The following is an 18,113-nucleotide window of genomic DNA, read 5'->3' on the forward strand; positions in this document are numbered from 1 at the left end:
ATATCCCATAAGTACTAATTATAAAACAAGTATGGACGATCTTCGTGCATCCATTATCGTGTAAACAACATAAGCATAATTGTTCTAACTAGCATAACAAATGAGCATAATCGTTCAACATTGATGCAAGGTGGTTATGATCGGTTCTTACGCTTCTGTTACCGTACTAGTTACGTAATAGCCCTCCTAAGCACTCGTTATAAAAGGGACTATGTAGGTATGCCCAAACATAGAACAAATCTCTATTAGGAATGCCTCCGATAAGGTTTATATGTCCAACTCGATGAGTTCCACCTTGAAACTACTTCGGAGAAGAATTAGGTTGGATTCGGTTAGTTTCTAGCTTAGACAACTAAAATCTACTCTAACATATTAGTGTTAGAAGAAGGGTTCACCATTATATCTCAAGGAAACCTCAAAGGTCTTTCTTGAATAAATCTCAAGGATTCGAATCCCTCGAACCTCAACGAACCAAGTCCAATAGCCTTGAATGCTCCTTTGTTGAACCTCCTGATTTCAATGATCCCGAATTAGAGACAATTGAGGTTGTTGATTGGTCCGAATCCTCTCCCCATGATGGACCCTAACATATTTTGATAGCTTTTTTAAGACCCAACCTTTACCCAATCGCTTCCATAGCTCCTGCAATCATGGCTATTCCTTTGGAAACCTTTCATACCCTAATCAAACAAATATAAGTTTTAACCAAAATAGTCCAAATCATTGTTACCTTCCTCAACTTGCCCAACTTGCCCATTAAGCCCCATCTACATTCGCTTTGCCAATTCTAGCTCTTATCCACCACCAATTCTTGTTCCAAGTACCACTAGAGGTACATTCCCCGCCATTGGCCCATAGCCTAATCCCTCTATCGGAATAAAAATTTCTGAATGAGTCAATCACTTAATCGGCCAACCTGTTAATCGAGATCTAAGACCACTTTAGTAAGATAAATCAACAATTGGAGAATATTCACAAAGAAATAAAGTAAAAAAAGCAACTAAATGGACTCATACTTAGAATCCCCATGTAAGAAAGTAAATAACCGATCTCGTAGGGCTTCAGACTTCTCATGCTAAACATCTATGATGGAAAATTCTACCCTTTAGACATTTATAACTTATACATCTGTAAGTTCCAAATCTAGCACAACCGGTTATCGGGAGTAACAACCAATCTTACGATGGTAATTGAGTATCGATAGAGGATCATCCGCTCTCGGTGTCATGAGAGAAATATCCTATATGTTCTTGCTCAAACAAATCATTGGCTAGGGTCATTCGGATTGAGAGAGAAAGTGTTCTATGGGAGAATATGATTAGAGCGAGGCTCGAGAAGAAATCGTATGGACCTAATAACATTATGCTCGAAATACGTTCTTTAGGATATAAATGGATGAGAAACTATAGATACATAGTAACTAAGGATAGACAAGTCCAATGGATTGGATTCCCTTGTATCATCTTGGGACTACGGTGTAGTGGCCTAGTACATCCATAGTTGATGAGTCGAGTAAATTATTGTTGAGATAATAATTTACTGAGTTAGAAGGAGTTTTGACATGTATGACTCACGACCAACTTAACATTGGACTCAGAGGGTCATACACATATAGTAAGTGTTATGACGAGTAGAGGTTCAGATATGAGATATCTGCTAGAGCCCCTATCTTATTGGATATCCAATAAGCCTATGAATTATTGAATCTTGTGGATAATATCCAATAAGAGCCAATGAGAGATTATTTGGTAGAGATCCACTAATCCAAGAGGCTTGGATAGTTAGATGGAGATCCAATACCCAATAGGGTATGATCCATTATGGTTAAGTTGATAGTGAGTCTTTATAAATAGGAGGGAACTAAATGACCATAGGCTAGACCCTTTTAGCTGCCATCTCCTATACTCATCTCCCCCTCTTCTCCTCAACCAACAGCCCTTGTTTAGGGCGTGTGGACAATAAGAAGGGCTAGTCCCTTCTTGATCGTGTGGTGCACGTGGAAAGGAGGATTGTGCAGCGATTTGAGGAGCGTCTTCGTAGCCCCTACCATATGAATCACCGCTAGAGAGGACAATTGACCTCTTTCATCCTCTCCCATACACCTACAGAATTTTAGGGATATACGATCTCCCTAGATAACACATATTTTATATACACATAGTTTTTGGTTTTACAATTTTGCGTACTAATCTTCACACAACGATGAAACCTTTTTTTTTTGTAGAAAAATCTAAGATTTTATTTTATTTTTCTTCCACTATACATGTGATGGTGCCTCAAATTTCCCAACAACCAACTGCCTCCATCATATGGATAAATATATAGCACACAAGTTTATCCAATTATCTCGATTTCCCTCTTGAGTAATTTATGACTGGGATTATTTAGAGCCTGTATTTAAAGATGAATCAGTCTCATTATTGTGATCTCATCATGATCCGATTTCTATTGCATAGATCCATGGACATCACCATACATACAATAGGCGACATAAAGTGAGAAAAAATTAATTAAATAATAAGCAAAAAGAGTATGTGTCATATTACATATACCACCACTCACGTGATTGACTTACATGACACCTACGACTAGTAGTATCTTGCTTAAAACTCTTCTAGTATATTGCTTCTTTATTCAGGCTGAATACATACCTTGAGTTAGATTTGCTATTATCGACATCGAATTAAAAACTTGAGTCTGTGTAGCCCTCAACCTTGAGGTTACTTCTCTCATATGCTAGTAAAAGAACTATAGTCCTTCTCAAGTACTTAAGGATACACTTTACTACCTTTTAGTGTTTCAAACCTGGATTCGCTTGATATTTACTTGTAACATATAGAGCATGAGATATATTAGGCCTATTACATAGCATAGCATATATGATCAATCATATTATTGAGGCATAAGGTATCCTATCCATGTTTGCTCTTTCTTTAGGAGTATTTTGAGATATACTCCTAGAAAGTGATATTCTATGTTTCATCGGTATGAGACTTCAATTGGAATTTTTTATGCCAAAGCTTTTGACAATGGTGTTTATGTACTTAGACTACAATAAGTTAAGTATCCTCTTGGATCTATCTCTATAGATCTGAATCTCCAAGATATATGATGCTTTCCTTAAATCCTTCATGAAGAAATGTCTATATAGCCAAGCCTTTACATCATTTTTAATGATCATGATGTCATACACATATAACACCAAAAAGGTGATAGTGCTCACTTACCTTCCTATACACACAAAGCTTATCTTCATTCTTAATGAAATCATAAGATCTAATGGTCTCACAAAATTTTATGTTCTAACTTTAGGAAGCTTGCTTTAGTCCATAGATAGATCTAAACAATCCACACATCTTATGTGGACTCTCCTTAGACACAAATCTCTCATGTTGCATCAAATATATCTCCTCATCGAGGTTGCCAATGAGGAACATAGTTTTCACGTTCATTTTGTCAAATTTCATAGTCATAGTGTGCTGCAATAACCAAGAGAATTCGGATAGATTTCAGCATGACTACATGCGAGAAGGTTTCGTCATAGTCAACATATTGCCTTTAACGATATCCCTTATCCACCAGTATTGCTTTATAGGTCTCCATCTTTCCATCTTCTCCGATCTTCTTCTTGAAGATCCACTTACAACCAATGGGTACGATACCCTTAAGTGCATCAACTAGGTTCCAAACCTTATTGGAGTACATGGAATCCATCTTAGAATTCATGGCTTTTTATCACTTCTTGGAGTCTATACTCGTAATAGTCTCCTCATAAGTCTAATGATCAATATCTTCAACATCCTTTTTTCTGATATGTCTTACATATCTCTAAGGAGAATGAGATACTTTGTTAGACCTACGTAAAGTTGGAACTTGTGTGCTAGTTTCTTAACATACTTAGGCTACAGAACAGTGCTTGAGCTAGGTTCTCCAACCTCGCTTAACTCTATCACGCTCTCACTATCTCCATTAAGAATGTGTTCCTTCTTAAGGAACACCGCTCTCTTGGCTACAAAGATTTTTTAGTCATCGGGGTGATAGAAATAATACCCACAAGTTTCTTTAGGGTATCCTAGGAACTTGTATAGTTCTGTCTTGGATTCTAACTTGTCAGGATTATGTCTCATAATATGGGCAAGACAGCCTAAAATCTTAACAACCTTAAGATCAGGCTTCTTCCCTTTCTATATCTTATATGGTATATATACTATTAACTTAGTCAAAATTCTATTCAAAAGGTAAGTTGCAAACTCTACGGTGTATCCCTAGAATGAGATGCATAGGTCGACGAAACTCATCATGGACCACACTACTAGTCCTAAGTGCTCTACAAGCCAATCACATGAGTAATGACACGTGTGACACATAACATAGTCTTTTTACTTATTATTATTGGTATTTTCTCACTTTATGTTGCTCGTTGTATATATTATAATGTCCATGGATATGTGTAATGAGATCAGAACATGATGAGGTCACGATAATAAACTAATTCTCTTTTAAATACAGACCCTAAAAATCCTAATCATAGGTTACTCGAGAGAGATATCGAGATATATGAGACTAACAATACCATGCCCGGTATACGATTTCTAGGATATTAGATAGATGAGGGGCTATAGATATATGATAATTGAGGATAGCCAGATCCAATAGATTGGATTCCCTTATATCATTTAGGAACTGTGGCGTAGTGGCATAGTATATTTGTAGTTGATGAGTCGAGTGAATTATTATAAGAGATGATAATTCACTGAGTTAAAAGGAGTTATGATATGTATAACTCATGTCTAGCTCGATATTGGGTCTAGAGGCTCACACACATATGGTTGATGTTGCGATGAGTAGAGGTTTGGATATGAGATATCTGTTGGAGTCCCTATCTTATTGGATATCCAGTAAGCCCCTGAATTATTCGATCTTGTGGATAAGATCCAATAAGAGCCAATGAGAGATTATTATGTAGATATTCACTAATCCAAGAGTTTTTGGTAGTTGAATTAAGATCCATTACCCAATAGGGCAGGACTCATTATGGTTACATTGATAAGAGACCTCTATAAATAGGAGGAAACTAAAGGGGCATAGGCTAGACCCCTTTTTGGCTGCCACCTCCTATTCTCCTCCCTCCCTCTCCTCCTTAGTTGACAACCCCAGTTTCGAGCATGTGGCTAGTAAGAAGGGCCGGCCCTTTCTTGATCACGTGATGTATGTAGAGAGGAAGATCGTGCAGCAATTTGAGGAGCATCTTCGCTGCATCTACCATGTAGATCATCACTAGAGGGGAGAAAAATTGACCTCCCCTCCTAATTGGGGTCACAATAGCAATTCCAAGATCATTCGAGAAAGTTACGATAGTTTTGGCATGACGAGGTCTAATTGGCCCTGTGTGACCCATGCATAGGGTCTCCAGCCACAACGTGCATTTAGGCACCATATGATGAAAAAATATGGGTGCGATCATACTAACACTAAAGCCTTGGATCCCAACAGAACTCCAAAGTTAATGTGCTTGGGTGAGTGTAGTACTAGGGTGGTTGAACCCTTGGGAAGTCCTCATGTTACATACCATTTTGTCCTGAGTAAGGAAAATCGATGCTGCAAACCTTTGAGGCAATGATTTTCGAGCTTGAAATTTGCCATAACCACTTCATAGTCACCCACATGGGGCTCAAAAAGAGCTTTTTGAATTGGATTCACAATAGTGAATTTGAGATCATTTGAGAAAATTATGATGATTTCAACACGACTGGGTCAAATCGACCCCGTGCAATCCACATACGGGGTCTCTAACCATGACGTGCACTTAGGTGCCAAATGATGCAAAAATGCAAGTGCGATCATACTAACACTAAAGCACCGAATTCCAATAAAACTCTGAAGTTAAGTTGCTTGGGCAAGAGTAGTACTGGGATGGGTGATCCCATGGGAAGTGCATATGTTGCACACCTATTTGTGTCCGAGCGATGAAAACCGATGTCATAGACATCCAAAGTGATGATTTTCAAACCCAAAATTTGCCATGACATCTTCATAGTTACCCGTATGGGGCTCGAAGAGAGCTTCCCAGATTAGGGTCATAATAGGAATTTCAAGATCATTCAAGAAAGTTATGACAGTTTCAACATGACGGGGTCGAATTAGCCCCACACAACCCACGCACGAGGTCTCCGACCATGACTCACACTTAGGTGTCAATTGACTCAAAAACATGAGTATGATTATACTAGCACTAAAGCATCAGATCCCATTAGAACTCCATAACTAAGTGTTGTAGGGCAAGAGTGCTACTAGGATGGTTGATCTCTTGGGAACTCCTCATGTTATACTCCTTTTTGTGCTCGAGCAATAAAAACCGATGTCGTAAACCTCTAAGGCGATGATTTTCAACCCAAAATATACCATGATTACTTCATAGTCACATGCATGGGGCTCGATAGAGCTTTTTGGATTAGGGTCACAATAGTAATTTCAAGATTTTTCAAGAAAGTTATGATAGTTTTAGTGCGACGAGGTCGAATCAGCCCTGCGTGACCCACGCACAGGGTCTCCAGCCATGATGTGCACTAAGGCACTGGACGACTTAAAAATACAAGTGCGATTATATTTATCACTAAAGCACTAGGTCCCATTAGAACTCTAAACTTAAGCCTGCTTGGTGAGAGTAGTATTAGGATGGGTGACCCCTCGGGAAGTCCTCGTGTGGCACTCCCTTTTACCCCTGAGCGATGAAAACTGATGTTGTAGCCGACCACGACATGCACTTAGGTGCCAGATGACAAAAAAATACAAGTACGATCATACCAACACTAAAGCATCATATTCCATTAGAACTCCATAGTTAAGCATGCTTAGGCATGAGTTGTACTAAGATGGGTGATCCCCTAGGAGGTCCTCGTGTTTTACTCTTCTTTGCCCTCGAGTGACGAAAATTGATGCTATAGACCTCCGAGGCTATGGTTTTTTATCTCAAAATTTGCTTTCATCCCTTCATAGTCACTTGAGTAGGGAACGAAGAGAGCTTCCCACATTGGGGTTGCAATAACGATTCCAAGATTATTTGAGAAAATTACCATGATTTTAGTGCGACAACGTCGAATCAACCTTGTGCCCCGTGCAACCCACGCACGGGGTCTCCGACCATGACATACACTTAGGTGTCGAATGATGCAAAAACACGAGTACGATCATACCAGCACAAAAGCACTGAATTCTATTAGAACTCTGTAGGTAAGTGTGATTAGGCAAGAGTAGTACTAGAATGGGTGATCCCCTAGGAACTCTTCGTATTACACTCTTTTTTGCGTCGAGTAATGAAAACCGATGTCATAGACCTCTGAGGCAATGATTTTCAAGCTTGAAAGTTACATTGCTTCATAGTCACTTACGTAGGGCTTAAAGAGAGATCTTTATCAGATTGGGATCGCAATAGTGATTTCGAGATCATTCGAGAAAATTATGATGGTTTTAGTGTGACGGGGTCGAATCGGCCCTATGCGACCCACGCACGAGTTCTCCCGCCACAACATGCACTTAGGTGTTGGACAACATAAAGACAAGGGTATGATCATATCGACATTAAAGCACTGGATCCCATTAGAACTCTAAAGTTAAGCATGCTTAGGCGAGAGTAGTACTAGGATAGGTGAACCCTAGGGAAGTCCTCATGTTGTACTCCTTTTTGTGCTTAAGTAATAAAAATTGATGTCATAGACCTCCAAGGCAACGAGCCTAAAATTTACCACGATCGCTTCATAATCACCTACATCAGCGTTCCGAGATTGTTTGAAAAAGTTACGACAATTTTAGTGTGATGGGGTTGAATTCACCCTGTGCAACCCACGCATGGAGTCTTTGACCATGACATGCACTTAGGCATCGGACAATGCAAAAACATGAGTGTGATTATATTAGCATTAAAACACTGGATCCTATTAGAACTCTAAAGTTTAGCATGCTTTGGTTAGAGTAGTATTAGGATGGGTGACCCCTTGGGAAGTCCTTGTGTTGCACTCATTTTTGCCCCAGAGTGACGAAAACCAATGTCGTAGACCTCTGAGGTGATGGTTTTTGGGCTCAAAATTTATCGTGATCATTTTGCAGTCACCCGAGTAGGGCTTGAAGAGAGCTTCCCGAATTAGGGTCACAATAGTGATTTTGAGATCATTCAAAAATTTACAATGATTTTAGCACGATAGGGTCAAATTGACCCCACATGACCCATGCATAGTGTCTCAGGTTGTGTCAAGCACTTAGGTGTTGAATGGCACACACAACATGGATGCAATCATACTAATACTAAACCACTAGATCCCATTAGAATGTTGAAGTTAAGCGTGTTTGGGTGAGAGTTGTACTAGGATGGGTGATCACCTGGTAAGTCCTCATGTTGCACTCATTTTTGTGCCCAAGAAATGAAAACCGATGTTGTAGACCTCTGAGTCAATGGTTTTTATGCCTAAAATTTGTTATGATTGCTTCAGTCACCCGCATGGGGGCGAAGAGAGCTTCCCAAATTGGGGTCAAAATAGAAATTTCGAGATCGTTTGAGAAAGTTACAATAGTTTCAGTGCGATGGGATCGAATCAGCCCCACACGAACCATGCATGAGATAGCCGACCACAACATGCACTAATGTTCCGAACGATGCATGCAATATGACTGTGATCATACTAACACTAAACCATCGAATCTCATTAGAACTTCGAAGTTAAGCGTGCTTAGATAAGAGTAGTACTAGGATAGGTGACCTCTTAGGAAGTCCTCATGTTGCACTCCTTTTTGTGCCCGAGTGATGAAAATTGATGTCATGGACCTCCGAAGCGATGGTTTTCGGGCTCGAAATTTATCGTGATCACTTCATAATCACCTACGTGGGGTTCGAAGAGAGCTTGCCATATTGGGGTTGCAATAGCAATTTTGAGATTATTCAAAAAAGTTATGACAATTTCAACGCGATGGGTCAAATTGGCCCCATGCGACCCATGCATGGGGTCTCCAATTGTAATGTGCACTTAGGTCTCAGACAACACATGCAACGAAGGTGCAATCATACTAGCCCTAAAGCGTCGAATCTTTTCAAAACTTTGAAGTTAAGCATTCTTGGGCGAGACTATTATTGGGATAGTTGACCCCCTAGGGATGTTCTCGTGTTGCACTCCTTTTTAGGCTCGAGATAAGAAAACTAATATCGTAGATCTCGGAGGCAATAATTTTTGAGCCCAAAATTTGCCTTAACCACTTCGCAGTTGATGTGAGTTTATCAATGCATATGTTGAAATTATATATATATATATATCAACGTGTAATTTAAGCTGCTGATTCTTCTTAATAAACCCACGTCAACTTTGGCGATTAGCTAATAATAAACGCCTCAGGATTACTTCTCCTGGTTACGTGCCCAGTCGTCCTTGCCTTCTCCTCTTCGTTGGTTCTACGTGATCCATCGGTTCCTCGTTCCATCTTCTTCCAACCATATCTTCTTGTTCTTGGAAGAATTGTGTGAGTGAGTGAGAGAGAGAGAGAGAGAGAGAGAGAGAGAGAGAGAGAGAGAAAAGGAATGGATCATCTGCTGGGTCTCCTCAGAGTGCGGGTGGTGAGAGGGGTGAGCTTGGCCTACCGCGACGCCACTGGCAGCGACCCTTACGTCGTCGTCCGCATGGGCGGTCAGGTCATACCATTTCCATTCCCTTCTCCTCATGTCTTATCTAATCCTTTTATTCAATTCCTACTCCGATCCATTCTTTGGTCTCCTAAATCTTTATACCCACAAGGTATCTTGGTCATTTTATAGATTTCGTTCGCACTTCCAAGGATTCAGTCCTTTTTTATCATGCATCTAGTCATGATTTGGATATTTAGATCATGTTTTTTGATTCAGAATCGATATATCTTGTGTCTAACATTTGTTGATATGTTGATGTTACATCGACATTTTTTATGCTATTGATCTTTTATGAAGTTTACGAGGCATTTATGTCCATATAAAAAAGGGATATTCATGTGCTATTCTTCATTATTTTCTTTGGTATTTTTGAGGGCTTATTTCTGGGATTCATTTTCGAGCACTATTCCTAGAATTATGCTTTGTTCCTCAATCATATCCCATGGAAAAACTTTGTGTGTGAGTGTTACATATTTATTGATCTTGTTTAGCTTCATTTTGTTGATTCATCATCATAGCTTTAATGTGGTTTCTTGTCTACATCATTTTACTACAATTACCGATAATTGTGTATCGAGCAGAAACTGAAGACCAGTGTGAAGAAGCACAATGTCAACCCAGTTTGGAATGAAGATTTGACACTTACAGTTTCAGATCCTACTCAACCTGTGAAGATTGTATGTCTCTTGCTATCACATACAGTCTCACTGCTTGCATTTCAATATTCTGCTAGCTAAATCTCGTGCATGCATTAAACATACTGACTGCATCTCCTTAAAGATCTTGATTCCTAGTTAAATTGAGTTGCTTAAGACTAAATGGTGTTTCACTCAACAAGGGAGGCTTAAGTATGGCCGGAAATGGATGAAAACTAGCACAAAGTTTTGTTTGATGCCAAGAAAACAGAGCTTAATTAAACATCAGTCTGTCACATCCCTACCTTAATTGTCTACTTATGGCCAATTGAACTAATTCTTTCAAATCATAGTACAACTTTGAGGTAGTAAAAAAAAATTCTGTTTTCAACTTCTGCATCAGTACTGATGAGAAGAAGAAAATGAGATGTAGTCCTCTATGGTGTTAATCAAGAACAAGAGCATTTTTTTAAAAGGATTTGCGGTCTGTTCTGATCGATATCGATACATTGTTTTCGCAGCGAGTTTACGACAAGGACACATTCAGCCGTGACGACAAGATGGGCGATGCGGAGATCGATATCGTGCCATTCGTAGAGGCAGTGAAAATGAACTTGTCTGATATCCCAAATGACACCATCATCAAAACCATGAACCCTAACAGGCACAACTGCTTGGCTGAAGAGAGTGCCATTGTGTGGAAAGAAGGCAAGGTGGTGCAAGACATCATTGTCAGGCTCAGAAATGTGGAGAGTGGTGAATTGGAGTTGCAGCTGCTGTGGGTTGACATACCAGGTGCTCCAGGCTTTTAGGCTATGGACTCTTTAACACAAGCCTCAACTCCCTTACCTACAAGTTTTGTATCTCCTAATTTAACTTGTTTTCCATGGATTGTAGATAGCTTCATGGCTTATGGTCAAGGATGAGATGAATGAGTCAAATCCATGTAATGGAGGACTCTATATTTTTGTTTATGGTGAAGGATGGCCATGTAATGAACAATGAATATTCCTACAAGGTTTGTACCACCTCATTGACTTGGTGCTTTCTAACATCATAATTTTTGGCCATGGATGAAATGAGTGAATCAAATTCTTCTATATAGTTGTTTGTGCATTGATTAACATCAATTCCAACATACAGAATTGGATGGTAAAACTTAATTTCATGAGACACAAATTATAATTTAATGAAATACTAATGCAAAAAAAGGCAACATAAGTTCACAAATGCAAGGGTACCTAAAAAGTATAATTCTAGAAAAAAGGAGGGCAGTTTGCTAAAATACAAGTGTGCGCATCATTTTCTCAGATAAAATACTGCAGAACTCAATATACGAGTGTAGCATTATAAATGTCCCAAACATCACCTAGAAATAATTAATAGTTAAAAGGCTCTACATAGCGCTACCAAACAATGACCATCTGAATCAACAGAAATTGATACCACAAATGAAAAGAGTTTATCGCACATTTAACTTACTCTTGGTCCAGCACGAAAGGAACCCTACAAATCACTTGTTTAAATAAGATCTCCGTATCAAGGTACTAACAAGACTCAGAAAACCAGTAACTAACTAAGAGTGCAGCAAATGTAAACACCTCCAGCTCGAAGAGATCAAGTCCAGGTTATATATTCTCGTTCAGTTCATCTTCCAATGGTTTTACTTGAAGCACTTGGCATCCAACAGGGCCTCACCTTCAAAAGGCTCCTGGTCCTCGATCATGGCATTCACCCGCTCCTTCTGTGCTTCATCAGAAATGTCAACCTTTGCCCAATCGTATAGTTCCATGTCATAGACCTCGTCAAGCACAAATTTTGGAATCTCCTGTCCCCGGAAGAGCCACACACCCTTCACCTTGAATGGTGGTTCAGAGCCAATAACGAGCATCTTTCCATAAGCATATTTCCGAGTCAAATCCATTCGCTGCAGGAACCCACTCACCTTGTTAAGGGTCACAAATGATACAGTGTTCTCATCGTTGTATTTATAGTCACAGAACCACAGAGAGTAACCCTCAGGGTCATACATATCCCAGAAACCTGAAGTCATGATCCACAACACAAGGAATCAGTAAAACAACTTGGATTGCAACGCCAAATAGAGAAAAAAACCAAAGTAAAACATAGCAAAGCATAACTTCACAAATGGAATAAAAATAGAATACTGATGCATGCAACTATCAAAGAATCAGCAAAAAGGCCCTGGGTTCTACAAATATTTAAGGCACTTTGACTTGAAAATCTCTTTCCAGATGTTACAATATGATATAATCACAACTACAAATTATCAGATAACCAACACATTATGTTGTTACATCAGCATTCATGCACCCAAGTCAGCTCCACTAAGAGGTATTGTTATAGACAAGTTTATAAAGGTAAATTTGATTGGCACCTGGGCAACCAGCTTTGCAAAAATTGTCAGCAGTTGTGTTTGGATGCCATTAGCAATTTCTGCAAGCATTCTAAAAGAACAAGAATCCTGCCAATGAGGATGTTAGTGATGACTCAAACTCTAGTCAATTAGATTGCAAGGGAGCAACCTCACCATACAACCAAAGACCCACACTGTTAAATTTCTCTAACAAGTTTTTAAAGTAATATACAGTCCATATTTTTGAAAAGAAAAAGGCAATGCACCAAATATTGCTCAAGAACATCTAAAGTAGAATGTACAATACAACAGACTAGTAAAGAAACAAATGTATCAAATATTTTATTGTGTTGGTTTGAGAATGAAAAAAAGTTAGCTGATATTGCTGCCTTCTACCAGAGGAATAAATGAACTGTGACTTATCACTTCAGTCGACCATACAAAAACAAAAGAAGCTACAGAATATTTAACCACCACAATAATATCTCGCAAGGAAAAAAAAATCTGCAACCAAAGCTGAAAGGGATACCTTTGATGGCAACCTCTCGGAAGTTGGTTTTCGTATTGGAATAAAGCCTCTTCCACTCATCCAATATCATCTTACTAGGTGGAAGTAGGTCTAGAGGATTCTTTGGCTTGGGTTTGGGAGCCTCCTCCTCCTCTTCCAGAACCTCCTGAACATTGGGTTTTGCAGGCTCCTTCTTAGGTTCTTTCTTAACTTCCTTTGGTTTAGCTGGCTCTTTAGGTTGAACAGGCTTCTTTTGTGATGGAACAGGTGGAACTGAGTCGACCTGTTTGACCTCGCCTACCACTTTATGGAAATTTGGTTGATTAACCATAGTCCAAAAGTACCTTTCAACATGAGGGAATTCTGATGTAAAACTCTTGACCAGGATCATACTGAATCCAAGGTATAAGTTGCATGTCATGACAATATCTGCTAAAGTAACAGAATGGCCAACAAGGTATGTGCTTGAGGCAAGATGAGTGTTCAAAGCACCAAGTGCCCTCTTCAAACTAGATATTGCTGCTTCCTCAGCCTACATAAATATAAATTTTTTCAGCCCAGAGCACAAGCCACAACTGATACAGTGGCAATATAATTATTATACTTACAACAGCAATGTAAGGCATATATCCAAGTCGTGGATAAAGCCATCGTGCAAGATTTGCGTCAATTTCCATGGATGCATAGTCAATCCATTGTTCAATGTGAGCCTGGTAACCACATGAATGAACATAAAAATTAATTAAACTGTTGTGTCAACTGGACAATCCAAATAAAGCAGATAACTTACATATTCGATGAGTGAACAGCCATAAAGAGGATTATCAGCCTTCAAGCGAGTTACTGAAACGAGTACAAAGAGCTATAAGTATGCATCACATCATAAAAAGTGATTTTCATATTGATCCTCAAATCTTTGTAATTTATACAACTCTTTATATACAAATCAGTCTCTGAAATCTCAAATTATGTACACACAATCCATTATTCATAAAGAATAAGGCACTGTTTTAGAGTACTCTGTCAGAAAAAAGCATAGATATCATAGTATATAACATTTACAAAATTTTATCAACATCCCCCACCCCTTAAAAATCTCTCCCTCCAGGTACAAAACAAAATTAAATTATTCTTTTAATTCTTTTGTAGATATCTAAATTCCAGTCCACATTATCAGTCTTCTGATCCCTCACACTTAATTCTTATTTTTATAGAATTTTATCTTTTTCTTTCCATATATATTTTACATAATTTTGAAAAAGGTTTGAGGAGCTATCACTTGGTCTTCAAAATATTGGATGTGTGATTATATGCCAAAATTAAAAAAAAAACAGAAGAAAACTAAAATTCATGAGGATGAAAAGCAAAACATCTTACTAATTTCATCACCATTGTTATTTTAATTGCATAATTGCTAATCTAGATGAGCCTTAGATATGAGCCACATGTGGCGTTACAGGCATTATATACAATTATGAACTGATAGTTTAATATTGTAAACATCAAATATCATATGGACTAATATGTTAAACAAGCATGCTCTTATTTTCAAAAGTGAAATTTAAATAATTATTTCATACCATAACGTGCTATAGCATTGCTCTCGAAAACGGGACCATCAGGCGTCTCCAATACAGGCACCTGAACTCATAACAAGAAATATGCAGCTTACAAATAAGCTTATACTTGGATATGAACACAAAATACATATTCATGTCCAGAAAATAAGCTTACCTTCCCTATAGGGTTCATCTTAAGAAACTCTGGAGTTTTATTTGACACACCCATTACAAAGTTCTTCACCAACTCAACTTGGATACCACTGTACTCTGCAGCAATAAGTGCCTTGAACCCATTCTTATTTGTATTACCAGCATGCAAAACCTGAGCAAAATAAATCTCAGAAATTAGTAGGATGTCAAAGTAAAACCAAAAATTTATAGTCACCAAACAAGATGAATGATCCAAGAGGATCAAAGCATCAGTGTGCGAATATATTCTTGAGTACAGAATTTTTATGACAAAACACAGGAAGTATACATAGTAAGATCACATGATACGATAAAATTATATGATAATGTTAAATATATTTCAATCAGTTGTTACAATAGAAAGTAAAAACTAAAAGGATCCAAATTCTGAAGCAAAGAGGCCAAGTACAACAATATATTTCTATTAGTTGGTGCAATTTACTTTCAAATTGGAGATTTCACATAGGAACATCAAGCAATATAAAGAACATCAACTAGATCAGAGTTATTAAGAAGCATTTTCTCCAAACAGCTTTCGCTAAAAACATAACAAAAGTTTACTGGATTATGCAGGCTCCAAGGCCATATGGTCAATCTACAAAAACTCAAGATGTAGACACTTTGCCATCATCATTATGGAATTCTAATTAACATATTTAACAATAGAATGGTAGTTAACATCAATCAGTAACATATTAAAATAATGTAACTTGGTATGTTTAAATGAATATGATATTGTATTGCAATTCAGCATGCACGGTTACCATTGCTTATGAATTGCCTACCAATAAAATTCAACATTTGAGAATATGTTCAACACTCAGGTAATCAATTCAGCAAGACGAGCATTAAGATATGAACAGGTGACAGAATAATCCAACTTCATCAAAGAATATTAGAAGAATTGCAAGCCCATAGCCAGCCAAAAAAAAAAGAAAAAGTTGATCACATATAAATCTGGCATCCCTAACACACATATCCAACATAAAGGAGGGTCTTGAAGCCAACTTCAAGGACCTGGGACTAGGCCAGACCAACACACACATATAGAGCATGACTAGCAGCAATCCATAAGCTGGTCGGAGCTTAACAAGGCAAGGAAACCACACCACCTTTAATTCTTTGGAACAGTGACATTTTCAAATGTGTGAATTCTGAAAACCTTTTTCATGATTCCCAACAACAAACTGAAGGTACTATCACCAATTAGGATCAGTTTTATGACATGACCTACCAAATAGACTAGCAACCCTAAAGCAGTTCCTAATCCAATTTTAACCACCCAAGCACTGAGTTCTCAGTTTCACAATCTTTTTCTCAGTCCACTGCAACCTGTTAACACAAACAGAATACCTTTGGTCGAAGATAGTGGAAGTCACCCCCTAAACACCAACAACTCAAGTAAATGTACTATTACTAAGCCAAACATCTAAGAGGTCAGATAACTATCTATTACCATGTAAGTCCACGAAATGTTTACTCAATAAAATGCTGTAAATGCCAAACATTAGCACACCTTAGGGGGTTACAAAAGCTAGAGGAAAAATCATTAGGAGTTGATATTTTCTTCTGAAATCAACAGGTATAAAATCGGGATCATATTTGCATTGGGCAGTATAATTAGGACGGCCTTTGCATGGTGGAAGGGCAGGAGAATGTTGATCGTACAGTTCCTGCAGATCATTTGTGATAGAGTAAAAAGCTCCACAGTGAAAAGCCTTCTTTTTTTCTTTTGAACCAAGTAGAAAGTTGCTGGTACTTATGATCGGGTAACTGTTACGCTCTCTTTACATACGGATCCATTTGATGCACGTATTTTAGATTATGACTATTCGAAGTACGAACCAATATCAAAATAAATCTGCTACGACGTAGCATAACGAATTCTGATAGCAAGACACAGGAACAATATCGTAAGAGAGTCACAATAGAATCAACGTGATTAAATAGACAAATCAGGAAGAGAGAGGACAACTTATGCAAACATTAACGTAATCTTAGATGGAGCAACTGCAAAGACGGAAACAGATCTGTAAACCGAACAGCAAATCACATTTCGCGATAGACTACGCAATGGAACTCCTAAAACCCTAAATCTCAGACGAAGAAACAATTAAAGAGATCTAACGGGAACTCACCAGCGCCATCGAGTCTTGCGATCCGCGACCGCCTCAATTCCCGGATCTAAACACGGCACAGGACCAAGAAAATGAAATCAAAATAACAACAGCGGAACAAAAAGCAAACCGAAAAAGAACAACGGATCTAAGAAGAACAAAGAACAAACTGGAAAGTAAGTGAAGAGCGCTCACAGAGAAGGGAGAGGAGGCCGACGGCGCTAGAGATGAGAGAGGAAAAGACGCGAGCAACGGCGGAGCGAACTGATACACTCGATCGCCTCCTGTGGCTTTATATATAGGGGAAAGGGGCTGCTCTATCTATCTAGGGCAAGCTGAGAATGGTAACGGGTCGGATTCGTGAGGTTACATTCGGACTCGAGACAAGGACGCTCCAAATGGATCCGATACAGCGAGTCTTAATTGGATTCAAAGAAGGCTATTTATTGCACCGATATGAACATCACTTAAATCACTCAATTTTTTTTCCTCTTTAACTTAGAAAGCTGTTTGAATGCAATACTCGAAAGTATTTTATGATGATGTCACTTAATTTAAAAATATTTTTATAATATATAAGATAATTTAAAAATTATAAATAATAAACAAATATAAAAATATAAAAATTAATATGAATCAATATTATAAACATAAATATGAGTGATGATTACATAAAAATATTATGTTAAAGATATTTAAATAATATTTTGTTATATTACAAAACCAGATTGATTTTATATATACTAATTCGTTCATGTGGGTTATGGAAAAAACCGATCAAATCAATTGATTCATTCCGAGTTTTTAACATATCCAATCCGATAATTGAAACCGACCAGTTAATGGTCAGGTTTCCAATTCTGATAACTATGACATTTACTTAGCTTCATGTGGGTGTCCGATACCTTAAAGGACCCAAATTGTAATATATTATTGCTATGATCGTTTCAGTCCTTGTGAAACGACATCTGTCGTGTCTCGTGAAAGGATATAGATATAAGGTTGACGGTGCAGTAAGGACACGATAATCAAACGTTCTATATATATATAAACAGAGAGAG

At 38.1% G+C, this 18,113-nt stretch overlaps 2 protein-coding genes and 6 pseudogenes across 3 annotated transcripts; 7 read left to right on the top strand and 1 right to left on the bottom strand.

The window, feature by feature from the left end:
* Nucleotides 1-5,452: 5,452 nt before the first annotated feature.
* LOC135650312 (5S ribosomal RNA) lies at nt 5,453-5,570 on the top strand (annotated as a pseudogene).
* Nucleotides 5,571-5,832: 262 nt separating this feature from the next.
* On the top strand, nt 5,833-5,950 carry LOC135650291 (5S ribosomal RNA; annotated as a pseudogene).
* A 1,609-nt stretch (nt 5,951-7,559) lies between these two features.
* LOC135650305 (5S ribosomal RNA) lies at nt 7,560-7,678 on the top strand (annotated as a pseudogene).
* A 219-nt stretch (nt 7,679-7,897) lies between these two features.
* LOC135650295 (5S ribosomal RNA) lies at nt 7,898-8,016 on the top strand (annotated as a pseudogene).
* Nucleotides 8,017-8,279: 263 nt separating this feature from the next.
* Nucleotides 8,280-8,398, top strand: LOC135650311 (5S ribosomal RNA; annotated as a pseudogene).
* A 261-nt stretch (nt 8,399-8,659) lies between these two features.
* LOC135650290 (5S ribosomal RNA) lies at nt 8,660-8,778 on the top strand (annotated as a pseudogene).
* A 689-nt stretch (nt 8,779-9,467) lies between these two features.
* Nucleotides 9,468-11,327, top strand: LOC103999009 (protein C2-DOMAIN ABA-RELATED 5). Of its 2 annotated transcripts, none has more exons than XM_065166943.1 (3): nt 9,468-9,670; nt 10,243-10,341; nt 10,821-11,327. In XM_065166943.1, exons 1-3 carry the CDS (start codon nt 9,560-9,562, stop codon nt 11,109-11,111), a joined length of 501 nt encoding a protein of 166 aa, XP_065023015.1. In that variant the 5' UTR covers nt 9,468-9,559; the 3' UTR covers nt 11,112-11,327. The 2 variants fall into 2 exon arrangements, with proteins under 2 accessions (XP_065023015.1, XP_018673615.2); XM_018818070.2 differs by having other exon boundaries at nt 10,246-10,341.
* A 326-nt stretch (nt 11,328-11,653) lies between these two features.
* On the bottom strand, nt 11,654-17,357 carry LOC103998905 (elongation factor 1-gamma 2). Its single transcript, XM_009420512.3, has 8 exons — nt 17,248-17,357; nt 17,074-17,119; nt 14,919-15,068; nt 14,765-14,825; nt 13,975-14,027; nt 13,793-13,894; nt 13,206-13,716; nt 11,654-12,342 (listed from the first exon to the last, which is right to left on the bottom strand). Exons 2-8 carry the CDS (start codon nt 17,080-17,082, stop codon nt 11,963-11,965), a joined length of 1,266 nt encoding a protein of 421 aa, XP_009418787.2. The 5' UTR covers nt 17,083-17,119; nt 17,248-17,357; the 3' UTR covers nt 11,654-11,962.
* Between the last annotated feature and the right edge of the window lie 756 nt (nt 17,358-18,113).

Source organism: Musa acuminata, chromosome BXJ3-9, assembly GCF_036884655.1.
Source record: "Musa acuminata AAA Group cultivar baxijiao chromosome BXJ3-9, Cavendish_Baxijiao_AAA, whole genome shotgun sequence".
NCBI classification, from domain to species: Eukaryota; Viridiplantae; Streptophyta; class Magnoliopsida; order Zingiberales; family Musaceae; genus Musa; species Musa acuminata.